At 45.1% G+C, this 12,823-nt stretch overlaps 1 protein-coding gene across 2 annotated transcripts in view; it reads right to left on the bottom strand.

Moving 5' to 3' along the window:
- INTS8 (integrator complex subunit 8) overlaps positions 1–12,555 on the bottom strand; it is a 50,076-nt gene extending 37,521 nt beyond the window's left edge. For both annotated transcript variants that reach the window (XM_040972601.1, XM_040972600.1), the window contains exons 1-6: positions 12,325–12,555; positions 10,863–11,037; positions 7,388–7,528; positions 6,838–6,909; positions 4,863–4,914; positions 1,543–1,725 (exon numbers count right to left, since the gene is read on the bottom strand). In XM_040972601.1, the coding sequence (XP_040828535.1) occupies positions 1,543–1,725; positions 4,863–4,914; positions 6,838–6,909; positions 7,388–7,528; positions 10,863–11,037; positions 12,325–12,454 (753 nt within the window). In that variant the 5' untranslated portion in view covers positions 12,455–12,555. The remainder of the gene's footprint in view (positions 1–1,542; positions 1,726–4,862; positions 4,915–6,837; positions 6,910–7,387; positions 7,529–10,862; positions 11,038–12,324) is intronic.
- Positions 12,556–12,823: the final 268 nt, after the last annotated feature.

The following is a 12,823-nucleotide window of genomic DNA, read 5'->3' as shown; positions in this document are numbered from 1 at the left end:
AAAACACATGGGGCAAAAAGGACACAGAGAGGAAAAGCATTTCAGTGACCAAGGCTACTATTCCTGTTCCTTGTCACAGGTAACAGAGTAGCCTACAGAATGAACGTTAAGACCAAAGAACCAGCCGATGAAAGCAAAGGGGACAAGTGAGGCACTTGGTCAGGACTACAGTCCACACTGTTCAGGAAGATGCCATTGCACCATGTCCACAGTCCAGCACTAGCTGCACTCCTGCCAGCAGGGTTCCTAGAAACCAGACCTCCCTGTCACTGCTGCTGCTACCCACCATAAGACTGGATTCTCTCCATCTCCACTTCTTTGACTTGATTCCTGACTCACATCATCACCTACAGTGTAACCGCCAAATCTGTTAGACATACCTGTCCTCAAGCAGGAAGGAAGGAGACAAAGCCATTATATGGAATTTGCAATTGGTTATACAGAAATAGGCTCTGCCTCCTACTAGACCCAAAAGGTAGAGAATTTTGCCAACACAGAATAAGAGAGGAACAGTTGCTGGGGGTCTTCTAATAAGGGGAGGCAGCAGTACCGTAACAGACTGAGAAGAGGGAGACCCAAACTGAATCCCTGATTTCAGGCTTCAGCCTGGCACAGCCCCAACTGTTGCAGGTAACTGGGAGTGACCCAGCAGATGGCAGTTCTCTGTCTCTCTCCTCCTGCATTTCAACACTTAAAATAAAAATTATCTTTTTCCAGTTGTTAAAATTACTCAATTTCTATTTTTTCCAAGATTTTTCTTACATTGATGCTCAGATTCACCAAATACAGAACTCCAAAGAACTTCATTATCTAGTTAACACAGTCATTTTACAGCTAAGAATGCTAAAGCCCAGAAGAGAAGCATGTTCCTAAGCAATGACAGAGCCAGCCTTGAACTGAGGCCCCTAGGCCCCTAACACCAGCTCCTGAAGATTCTACTCAGGGTTTGCAGACGACTCCGTTAGAATAGACTTACTTAAGTATTTTAGTATAATTAAAGTTATATGCTAGAAAGCAAGTTGCAGAATATGTAAGAGACTTTACAGTTTTTAATCTAGTGAGAAAAATATTAAATAATATATGGCAGTAAACACCAACTAAAAACTATCAAAAAAACAAAAACAAAAACACCAAGGTGGCTAAAATTAGAGAAAGTAGGCAAATTTCAAATAATTTGAAAGCTAGACATTTTTCTAAGAGTTTATAGAGTCTTCAATATCTAAACTTCTTTTGCCTTTACTCTGATTAAATTTCCAATAATACAAATCACTTTTAGGATCAGAACAATATCCTCAGAATTTATTCTCCTAAATCAAACTGGGAAATTTCTGACAACAGATCACATGAAATTTCCCTCTCACTTTTTTTCAGGAAAATCTCAAACAGCCTTATACAAAGTTACAAATTAAGTACAATGTGAAGTTTTAACAAAAACTTAAAATCAAACAGAACAAGCCAGAAGTAAATTATAACACTAGGATGATCTCACGTAAGATTTCCCCAAAAAACGACTATAAAGCTGATTAAATACAAAATGAATACCTGGCACTGCATTTCCTCGGTTTTGATCTTCATTCCAGCAGTGGAACTTTCAGTTTCCCCATTTACCATTCCTGGTTCCATGGCCAATAAATCCAGAGTTCTCATTGTGTGTACATACAGATCCTTGTTCAACTTTAAAGCTGCCTCTAGCACCAAGATGGAATCTGTAGCTTGCTCTTTTAGCTACAAAAATTCAGTAAATTAATTACAATATAAAACTGCAATTAATTACATGAACCCAAAACACCTAGCAGCTCAGTGTCCTGAGGTATTAAAATGCTTTGGGGGTGGTGCTGTGACACCAATATCAACACAAGCTGCTACCTGTGGCACATCCCTTATGAGTGCCAGTTTCTAACCCAGCTGCTCCATTCCCAATCCAATGCTTCTGGGAAAGCAGCACAAGATGGTCCCAGCCATCAAGTCTCTGCTTTCTGCATGGGAGACCTGGAGGAATCCCCGGCTCCTGGCTTGGGCCTGGCCCATCCACCTACAGCTATGGCAGCCATTCAGGGAAAGAACCTGCAGACTGTAGACAGATTGATCACTCTCTCTTGCTGGGATCCGTGCAGTGGGTGTGGATGACACGAAGGTGTGAAGAGAACAGCTCCCCTGTGTGGCAAGGCCCAGAGGAGTTTCCAGCTGTTTGGCAAGGCATGGCAGATGTCTCTCTGACCACCTTGATGCAGTCTCACCCTCTTTTGCATGGACACTCAACCACCCCACTAGGAATTCTGTAGCATATTAAGGCACTGTTTGCCCCTGTGAGATGGTTTTTGCAACTGATGTGAGCTTCGGAGTTAATGTTGCTGATAATGTCTTGGTGAGTGGGCCTTAAACAACTTACACACAGGAGCACAATTAAGCCCATGCCATTTCTGGATACCTTATTGTGTGCCTACCCACTCAGAATCTGGCCCAGACATGTAGTACTCCTGCTGGGAAAGAGCTTGATAAATATCTTAAACATTATTAATGAAAATGATGGGAGTATGAGCTGAAACTGCTACAGCGATAAATACAGCCACTGTGACTTGAAAGACTAGCCTGCTTTGCAATCTCTTTGGAGCATGCAGCTGTTATAGCCGCTTTTATAATTTTTGGCTAGAGGAACTAAGGATGTTTTTATTAAAGAAACATGCTTTTAATTATTGTTTTTTTGAGGTTGTAGAGCCTATAGTTTTAGGAGGATTTAACATCTGAAATTTTTGTCTTGGATTTTTATGTTTTTCCCTTGTAACATATTTCTCCCATTAAATGATGGGCAAGTTGGGGAAACAGAAATGTGGTAGGAATGTATTACTGATTAGCAGGTAATCGCATGTGCCTTGGCCTTGGAGTCCTGGCTGTCACTTCATTGCCACTACTGAAGAATGAACAATGGCTTGCTTTGAAGATTATGAATACAGTATTTTGCAGAATTATCTAGGGGCACCTGCTTAGCCATGAAGTACAAACAGAAAGACCAAATGTCTATGCATGCCCCCTTAGTCATGAAGTAAAAATAGAACAACTAAATATTTGTGCAGAGGTTTGTGACATGGCTGGTTAAATAAAAAAGGACAGTTTGTTGAGCTGTTACGAGAAGGCACCAAGTGACAGTGTCCACATCTTTCCTTATCGCCTACTCCACACACCTTTCGCGAGCTCCAAACCCGGCTGGAGCTGGCTTCTGGCATTCTCTAAAAAGATCTGTACTATCTATTTCCCATTATTCAGGAAGTTTGGGGCAAGCATTGTGCAGCAGGACTCCACATCCTGGCTACTCCACTTGTGAACCTGACCCCTGCTAATGTGCTTGGAAGACCCTGGGTGATGGTGCTTGAGGCTTGGCCACCCACAGTGGAGACACATGTGCAGTTCCCTGCTCTTATCTTCAACCTGGCCTTGGATGGAAGATTCTCTTTCTCTCTGCCTTTTAAATAAACAAATAAGGGCTTGTACGCTTCAACGTGCAAGTCCTGTTCCTAGGCTCTAGGGGCCAACAATACAGTGATGTAGACTTTTTGTTTCCATATACAAATTATGGCATTTCTTATTATCATTACTACTTTTTTTCAACAGAATGTTTATCTTAACTCTCCTACCCAGCCCCCATACCTACATGGATCTCTAAAATACTGTGGGTGTTAACTAGAAGTCATCTGTATTTTACAGAAACTCCTACATTTTTCCTTTGACATTAAGTAAACAAATTCAAACATAACTGCTCTCTAGCTAAGGGCAATGACCTAGGTTGCATTGTACTTAGGCAAGTGTTACACCGCTGGGAGAAAAGCAGTTAACTGCTGGCGGGTATTCTGGGCCTGATTAATAAAAAATTTGTGTTACCAGTGTGCCACCATAGTTGCCTAACCTATTTTTTTTTTTTGGTCTAAAGATATGTGGTGGATGCCATGTCCATGAACCCAGCAGCGGGGGAGGTCTTGTGGGGCCTGGATCACCTGGCCAGGGTCCTTTGGCCCACCTGCATTGTGGGTGTAGAACTATCTATGAGCTTCAGGGATGGGAGGTCCAGGGCAGCAATGGTGCCAGGTGATGCTCACTGACTCCGCGCAGGCACACTTGTGGGAGCATGCAGGCAGTCTGAGAGGTTGCACAGGTGGGGGAGTATAGGGACATGAGGACTCGCATCCACGATTGGTGGTCTGACGATAGGGTGCATGTCAGAACCACGCCTCCTTGGTGGAAAAGATAGAGCAGCGGCTGGCAGGCACAGATGCACATGGAGGATATGGCAGCCCATTGCCTCCTGCAAAGAACATCTGATACCACAGCAAAGGAAGACAAAACAAATTGGACAACTACCCCCAACCAAGCAATGACAGCAAAAAATCGGGGCAAATGGAGACTCATAAGATTGACTATGTCAGCCAATGGACCTTCAAAGGATTTCTTCATCCTTGGAATGGTGAGACTGAAAGCATTTCAGAACTATCATATCAAGTGGCTATTCCCCATCCCTAGGTGCTGGGGTGGTTGGGAGACTGGGTGTGGCTTCTCCCTTTATCCTCCCCCTTCCCCCAGATATAAGAAAGAAAATTTGGAAACAATTGCCTCACCCACTTTCCCCTACCCTTTATATTTCCCATCCTGATCAACTATGTAAACATCAAAAACAAAAAAAAATTTTTTTTAAATTTTAAGACCATAAAAAAGTTTCTGATTACATGACTACTTTACAATGTTACCAATGTTTAATGAAGAACTTTCTAAAAATACAAAAGATATAATGCTATCATTTTTAAGACTGAGACATACACACACAGGCTCTAAATGTGCCCCAGAAACGTAACAGTGTAACTGACACCAACACTTACCACTTTCAAAATATTTTCTGTTAGTTCTTTCTCCTGTTGCATTTGATTCATACTAAAAAAGAAGAGTATCAAACGTTACTCTCAACTGAAAAATTCAAAACCCAAGGGCACCATTTTTGAAAGTCAGTTTCAATTTGTGCATTTTTTAATGCTTTTCCACACTTGAAAAACCAAACAAAAACCCTATCAGATGCATTTAATTCACCAGTATTTTCTCATTTGCTTTGCATTCAAAAGAAAAATCCTTAAGCCAGAGTAAAAACCTGGGGTTGGTGTTGTGGAGTAGAATACAGCTGCCCTATGTGATGGGGCATCCCGTACGACCCTGGTCCATTTCTGGGTTGCTCTATTTCTTCTTTTTTTTTTAATGTTTATTTTATTTTTATTGGAAAGTCAGATATACAGCAAGGAGGAGAGACAGAGAGGAAGATCTTTCGTCTGATGATTCACTCCCCAAGTGACCACAATGGCCAGAGCTGTGCCAATTCCAAGTCAGGAACCAGGGACTTCCTCCAGGTCTCCCACGTGGGTGCCGGGTCCCAAGGCTTTGGGCCGTCCTCCTCTACATTCCCAGGCCACAAGCAGGGAGCTGGACGGGAGGCGGGGCCTCTGGGATTAGAACCAGCGCCCATATGGGATCCCAGCACGTTCAAGGCAAGGACTTTAGCCTCTAGGCCACCGCACCAGGTTCTGGTTTGCTCTACTTCTAATCCAGCTCTTCACTAACAGCTTGGGCAAAGCAACAGATGATGGTCCAACTGCTTGGGCCCCCGCCACCCATGCAAGAGATTCAGATGAAACCTGAGGCTCTTGACTTTGGCCTGGCCTAAGGCTGTTGCAGCCACTTGTGTGTGTGTGTGTGGGGGGGGTGCCAAATAGATGGAAGATCTTGATCTCTTCCTCTCTGTAGCTGTGCTTTCCACAGAAATAATTCGGAAGAAAGAAAGAAAAAACACAAAAAAAGAAAGAAAGATAGATAGATTAAAAAACCTTTGTTCTTTTTAAGAGTAAAACCTAATAAGAAATGGGTCAGCACACGGCCTACTTGTTAAGATGGTAGTTGGGACACCTGCATTTCAAATCAGAGTGCCCGGGCTTCAGACCCAGCTCTGCTCATGTCCGCTTCCTGCTGATGAACACCTGGCAAGGCAGCACGTGCCTGGACCCCTCCCTGTGAGAACCTGGACTAGGTTCTCAACTTTGACTTCAAACCTTGCTGGCCACCAGATTCTCATGTCTATCTCTCCTCTTTTTCGTTCTTTTTACTTATTTGCTTGAAAGGCAGAGAGAGGTAAAGACAGAGATAAAAATCTTAAAAAAAAAATTTTTTTTAGCCACTGGTTGCCCCCCCCCCCCCAAATGGCCACAATGGGCTGTACAGGGTCAGGCTGACGTCCGGAGCTTCATCCAGGTTTCCCAAGTGGGTACCAGGGACCCCAGTACCTGGGCCATCTTCTGCTACTTTCCCAGGCACAGACTGGGAGTGCAGCAGCCAGGACTCAATCTTGTACCCATATAAGATGCTAACACTGTTGGCAGCAGCTCAACCTCCTGCCCTGCCACACAGGCTCTGGTGATGGCCTGACAGGATTCCTGCCAGCCACACGAGGAGTTACAGCCTCCTCACTTCACGAAGGCCCGGCCCAGCAGACGGAAGACCCCTCTGTCTCTTTCAAGTAAGTAATTTGTAAAATAAAGTGATCGTCCCACATTCAAAGCTAGCATCTTTGACCTAACTTGTTTAAGTGAAAAACAATACTCACAGATGAGTGGAGCAATTTCCCAATCATTTCCCCTTCTTTTCCACAGCTCTTACTCTAGAAATCTAGAACACTGATTCTCCAACCCCTCCAAACACCTACATAGGCCTCTGCCTTCCTATTTTCACTGTATTTCCTTTGTAATAAAGATTAACAACTTGCTAACTTTTCTAATTCTAAAGAAAAAAGTGTCAGGTCATTATATGGCAACTTACACACTCAGCTGAGGGGGTCCAGGTTTTGCTTGTTTGACAGGAAAACTGCTTTGCACAATTGTCCTAATTGCCCTGGAGAAAAAAGGATATTTAACATGAAGTATCATTTCAATTATTTTGTCAAGTACTCCTAATAAGAGTATAATAAACTTTCTGAGATTTTAAATTATAACAAATGTATTTTAAGTTATTCATATTTTTTGGCAATCCCATTTTCACTACCATCGGGTTCACTGCCCGTAAGATCCTATGAGAGATCTCTGGGGTAGGAGAGATGCCTTAAACATATATCTCTGAAAGTACAACTAAAGAGAGGGAACATAACACAGTTCAGGTTTATGGACAAGTTTGCCATGTACGAGGCCAGTGTTGGCATTCCATATGGTGCCAGTGCAAGTGCATCCAGTTCCCTGTTAAGGTAGCTGGGAAAGCAGCCGTGCATGGCCCAAAGACCTGGCCCTCTGCACCCACATGAAAGTCCTTACTCCCTCCACCCCCATTTTGCCTGATAAATAAATAAATCTTTAAAAAAAAAAAAAAAGGAGTTTACCATCTATTGTAGAGAAGTATGGCCATGGCAGTGGTTGGAGGCAAAGTGGACAGATCCATGTCCACATGCTTTGTCCCAGGAGGAACCTTGCTGATGCAGAGTAGCTCATTCAGTAGCATATTCAATACTGGAACAGACAAACTTAAAAGAAAGAAGAGGCAGGTTTACATATTAGCTATCACAAAGCACAGTACACAACTCCAAAACGTCACAGAACATAACCACATTACTTAAGGATCAACTCCTAAGTTATATCTATCAAAGCTGAGAAAGACTTATAATTTTTAATCACAGAAAATAAAACCAAAGTAGTCAGAATAATGTACACGAACCCCATGAATACACCACCCAACTTGAACGATTATTAACTAATAGTTAACTTTGTTTCTTTTCTATCCTTACCCACTTCCCAGATAATTTCCTTCACAGATATTAAAAAAAGAAAGCTATTAACATAATCACAGTATTATTCACATCAAACAAAAGAGAGGACCAGTAAGTACAATGGCTCAACGGGTTAATCCTCCCCCTTCAAGCACCAGCATCCCACATGAGCAAGGGTCCTGCCTTGGATGCTCTGCTTCCCATCTGCTCCTCACTTGTGGCCTGGAAAGCCGTGGAGGATGGACTAAAGCTTTGGGACTCTGCACCGACATGGGAAACCAAGAAGAAGCTCCTGGCTCCCCGCTTTGGATGGGCAAAGCTCCTGCCATTGTGTCCATGTGAGAAGTGAGCCACTGGATGAAATATCTTTCTATCTCTCCTCCTTTCTGTAAATCTGCTTTTCTAATAAAAATAAATAAATCTTAAATAGAGAAAGAAATATCAGCAACAGTGGTAGGGAACAGGGAGAACTGGCACGAGCATCCCATACGGGGACTGGTCTGGGTCTCAGCTGCTCCGCTTCTGATCCAATTCCCTGGTAGAGCAACAAAATATGGCCCAAGTGTCGGGGCCCCTGCTGCTCATGGGGCGCCCTGGATAAAGCTTCTAGCTCATGGCTTTGGCCCAGCCCAGCCCAGGCGGGATGAAAGGCCACATGGGGAGTGAATAAGTAGATCAAAGTAGTTCTTTCTGTGTCTCTCATTTTAACTCTTTCAAATAAATAAATAATCTTTGAAACAAAACACAGGGGGGGGGCATTTGTTTGTTATCGCTAAGATGCCCCTTGGGATGCCCATATCCATTCAGAAGAGTGTCTGGGTTCAAGTAATGGCTCCACTTCTGACCCAGTTTCCTGCTAATGACACCCCAGGAGGCAGGAGAGATGGCTTTAAGTACTTGCGTTCTTGCCATACACATGGGAGATCTGGATTAAGGCTGTGTTCCGGGGTTTGGAGTGGCCCAACCTGGTTATTGTAGGTATTTGGGTAGTGACTCAATGAATCAAAATTTTTTTCTTTTTCAGATAATAATAAATATTTTTTATTGTGAGGGAAGGAGATGAAAACTTTCTAACCGTAGATCTGAGTGCATTTGTTTTCAAAAATAAGCACTGATTCTAATCAGATACTCTAATGGCTTGGCTGTGACTGATCTGTAACTAATATGATTAACTGAATTATTTTACAGTAAATTACCAATAATTCATTCACTCCTATTCATTTTGTTCAGATATGTAAAAGTTAAAACATTTAGAACAGTTTAGGGATTATAAGGAGTCGCTCCAACTAGGCTGCAGCTCCCACTGGTTTGCGTGGGAGCCAAATATGAAGTGGGCAGGATCAGGCTGGACTGCAGCACCCATCGTTTCACATGGAAGACAGGGCTGGAAACTGAACTGACCCAGAAACTGCAACGACCAGCGAGTGCATAAGCTGACTGCGGTGACGGACTGTGCCAGACCCTGTACTGGCAAGCACACATAAGAATCAGGTCTGGGATCACCTTAGGCAAAGTTTCTTTGGGGATCCCTCCAACTGAACTGCTGATCTCAGAACCCCAACCATGAAAAGACTATGTCAGCCAGTGGATTCCGAATAGATTTTATCGTGCTTGGGACGGCGAGACTGGTAGCAATTCAGAACTACTGGACTATCAAAACTGCTTGAGCAGGACCCTCAGAGCATGCCTCACATCGGGGACCTGACATGGGTGGGAGGCTGGGTGGGCTTCTCCCTTTGTTTCTCCCTTTACCCCAGATGCAGGGGAAAATGATGCTATTAGTGTGGAAACAATGGTCTTATCCACCTTCCTGTAGCCCTTGACCCTTTGTACCTTAATCAACTATGTAAGATTATTTAAAAAAAAAAAGTTTAGGGAACAGCACCATGGCTCAATAGGCTAATCTTCAGCCCTGTGGCGCTGGCATCCCCTATGGGCACCAGTTTGAGTCCCAGCTGCTACACTTCCCATCCAGTTCCCAGCTTATTGTCTGGGAAGGCAGCAGAGGAAGGGTCAAGTCTTTGTGACTCTGTAACCATGTGGGAGACCCAGATGAAGATCCTGGCTCTGGATTTGGGGAGTGAACCATCAGGTAGAAGATCTCTCTGTGTTTCTCTTTCTTTCTGTAAACCAGCCTCTCTAATTAAAAAGAAAAAAAAAATATATATATATATGTATACATATACACACACACACACATTAGAAAAGCAGATCTGCAGAGAGCAAGAGCTTCCATTCTTTGGTTCACACCAAAGTAGACGCAACAGCCAGAGATGAGGCAATCTGATGCCAGGAGCCAGGAGCTTCCTCTGGGTCTCCCATGCAGGTACAGTGTCGTGGGGGCTTGGGCCATCCTCCATTGCCTTCCCAGGCCACAAACAAGGAACTGGAATGGAAGTGGAGCAGCCAGGATACAAACTGGCGTCCATATGGGATCCCAACGCATGCAAGATGACGACTTTAGCCACTAGGCTACCACGCCATGCCCCAAAATAAATATATCTTAAAAAAAATAGTTTAGGTGCAAATTTTCTCTATTTACTATATAAAAAAATAAATTTCCTCAATACTGATTACATCAAATTTATTAAGAATGTGATTTAAATTACTCTAACATTCAAATGGCTTCTTTGGACTTTTGAAAATTACTTGTTAGGGCCAGCACCGTGGTATAGCAAGTTAAAAGCTGCTACCTGCAACTGGCATCCCCACGCACACCAGTTCCAGTCCAGCTATTCTATTTCTAGCCCAGCTCCCTGCTAAGGATCCTGGGAAAGTCATGGAATATGGCCTATGTCCACGGACCCCTGAATCCAAGTGGGAGACCTACATGAAGCTCCTGGCTCCTGGCTTCAGCCTTGCCAGCCATGGCTGCTATGGCTATGTAGGGGGTGAACCAGCTGGCAAAAGACCTCTGACTCATTCTCTCTACTTTTTTCAAATAAATAAATAAGCATTAAAAAACTTCTGTATTTCACCAAGAATATGCCAAAAAAATTTCATTTTAAAGACTAGTATTGTAAAAACACACAGAGGTAAATCAAGATATCTAACAGTACTTCAAATAAAATTTCTAGTTAATCTTGTGTACCTTTTTTCTAAAATGTCCAAGTCCCACTTCAAATGTGCAGCAACTTTAAGAGCAAGCAATTTCAAAATGCGGTTCCTTTTGTTATCAGGTGGAGGTTGAACTTGGTTTTGTTCATTAACTGAAGGTTTGGAAGCCTGTTCCAGAAACTGAACTATAAGTTGGACTGGTGCTGGATCTAGGATTTAAAAGAAAACAAATTCTAAATTTTAATCTTTATTATGAACATACAAAAGGATTAACTGAATTTGTCCCTACAGAAAGAATCTAAACAGTCATAACAGTTAAGGAATATGATACACAAGATCCTAGGGAAAGATCCTGGCAGACCCTGAGGGGGAAAGAATGACACACACAATGCAAAGGAGATCCTTTCTCTGTTACAGATTCCCAGTTCGGCAAACCACCTATGTCAACAAAGGAAGGGCCTGACCCCAAACAGATCTCTACCGAACTAGAACTACCTCTCGGCACCTTTCCTCCAACGCCAACCACAGGGACACCATCACTCACCTCCCGGAACACTATGAAGCCTGAACGAGATAACAGAGGTGAAGCACGGAGCAGTGCGGCAGCCAAAAGCACAATCTCTGGCACAAGCAATGACCCGGAGCCTGTACTAGGCACAGTGGGTTAAGCAGCTGCCTGCATTTCAAATGCTCCACTTCGGATCTAGCTCTGTTTACGAGTCTCAATTCTTGGGTCCCCACCACCGACCCTGAAGACCCAGATGCAGCTCTGGCTCCTGGTCTCAAAGCCGTGTTGGGGCGTTAATGAATGGATCGAAGATCTGTCTCTTCCCTCTCTATAAAGGTGCCTTTCAAATGAATATAAACACATTTTTCCCCCTAAGAGCTAAGAATTACAAAGTATCTCCATCAGCGGAGTTGATTACACCGAACAAGCCACACGTGTATCCGAACTCGGACTCTACAAGGACTTTCGACTTTCCCCTGAATCTTTCCTTGCAGAAATGTCTGGGGCTTTCCCTCCTTCAAAGCCTTTTTCAACTGGGGTATTTATCATTTCCATCACTAAGGCATAACCACTTTACAACTTGGGCTTTCAAGAATTTTCTCGCGTTAATCAGCAGTCCAACTTTGGTATACACGAGTTGGCAACACGGCTGGCGGGGGCGCCAGACAGATCCGCAGCGGGGTGGTAACTCCGGCTCAGGATCAGCACCGGCACAGCTGTCAGCTCCCCCAGCTGTGTGCAGCGCGGGGTTCCGGACAGAACAGAAACATTCCTCCCGAGGCTCTCCAATGTCAAGCCAGCCAGGCCGCCCTCCAGCAGGTGCAAAGCAGACCAGCATCAGTGGGATCAAAGGGGACCCGCGGGGGACGGCTGCCGGGGACAGGCCCGCCCCTCTGCGGCCGGGAGGGCCTTTGTTGTGAGCTCTGCTCGGGAACCCCGGGTCCGGGCTGGGCTCCCGCTCGTGGGGGTCGCTCGTGGGGTCCCTCACCCGGGCAGGGTTTCCGCAGATGCTTCTCCAGCAGCGACTCCTCCAGCAGGAACTCGAACCAGCACGTCTGCGGCGGCGTGCAGGGCCGGCTGGAGGTGGCCGCCTCCCGGTCCGCAGCCTCCGCGCTCATCCTGCCCCCGGGGACGCCTCCTGCCTCCAACCCGACCCTCGGACTCGGGCCCCGGGGCCTGCGCTCGGCGACGGCCACCGCCGAACGGCCGAGTTCCCGCCGTCCCGGAAGCCCACACAACCCAAAATGGCGGCGCCAGCCAGCCCGGAGCAGGCGTCGGGACCCGCCTCCCTGCGCCGCCGCCGCCCCGCCCCGCCTGGCCCCTCGACCAATGGTTCTTCCAGGGACAGGCACGGGGGCGGGGCTGGCCATCTGCCACGCCCCTCCGGTTGCCCTGGGAAACGGCTTGGCGTGACGCACGCCTGCTGAAGGGGTTTTCTCAGTTCCCGGAAGGAGACCCGAAAACAGCCTCCTGTTAGGCTTGCCAAG

This window comes from Ochotona curzoniae, unplaced genomic scaffold, assembly GCF_017591425.1.
Source record: "Ochotona curzoniae isolate NIBS_2020 unplaced genomic scaffold, NIBS_Ocur_1.0 contig_2318, whole genome shotgun sequence".
NCBI lineage: Eukaryota > Metazoa > Chordata > Mammalia > Lagomorpha > Ochotonidae > Ochotona > Ochotona curzoniae.
Note: the sequence above shows the minus strand (reverse complement) of the source record. Positions and strands in the feature narration are given on the sequence as shown.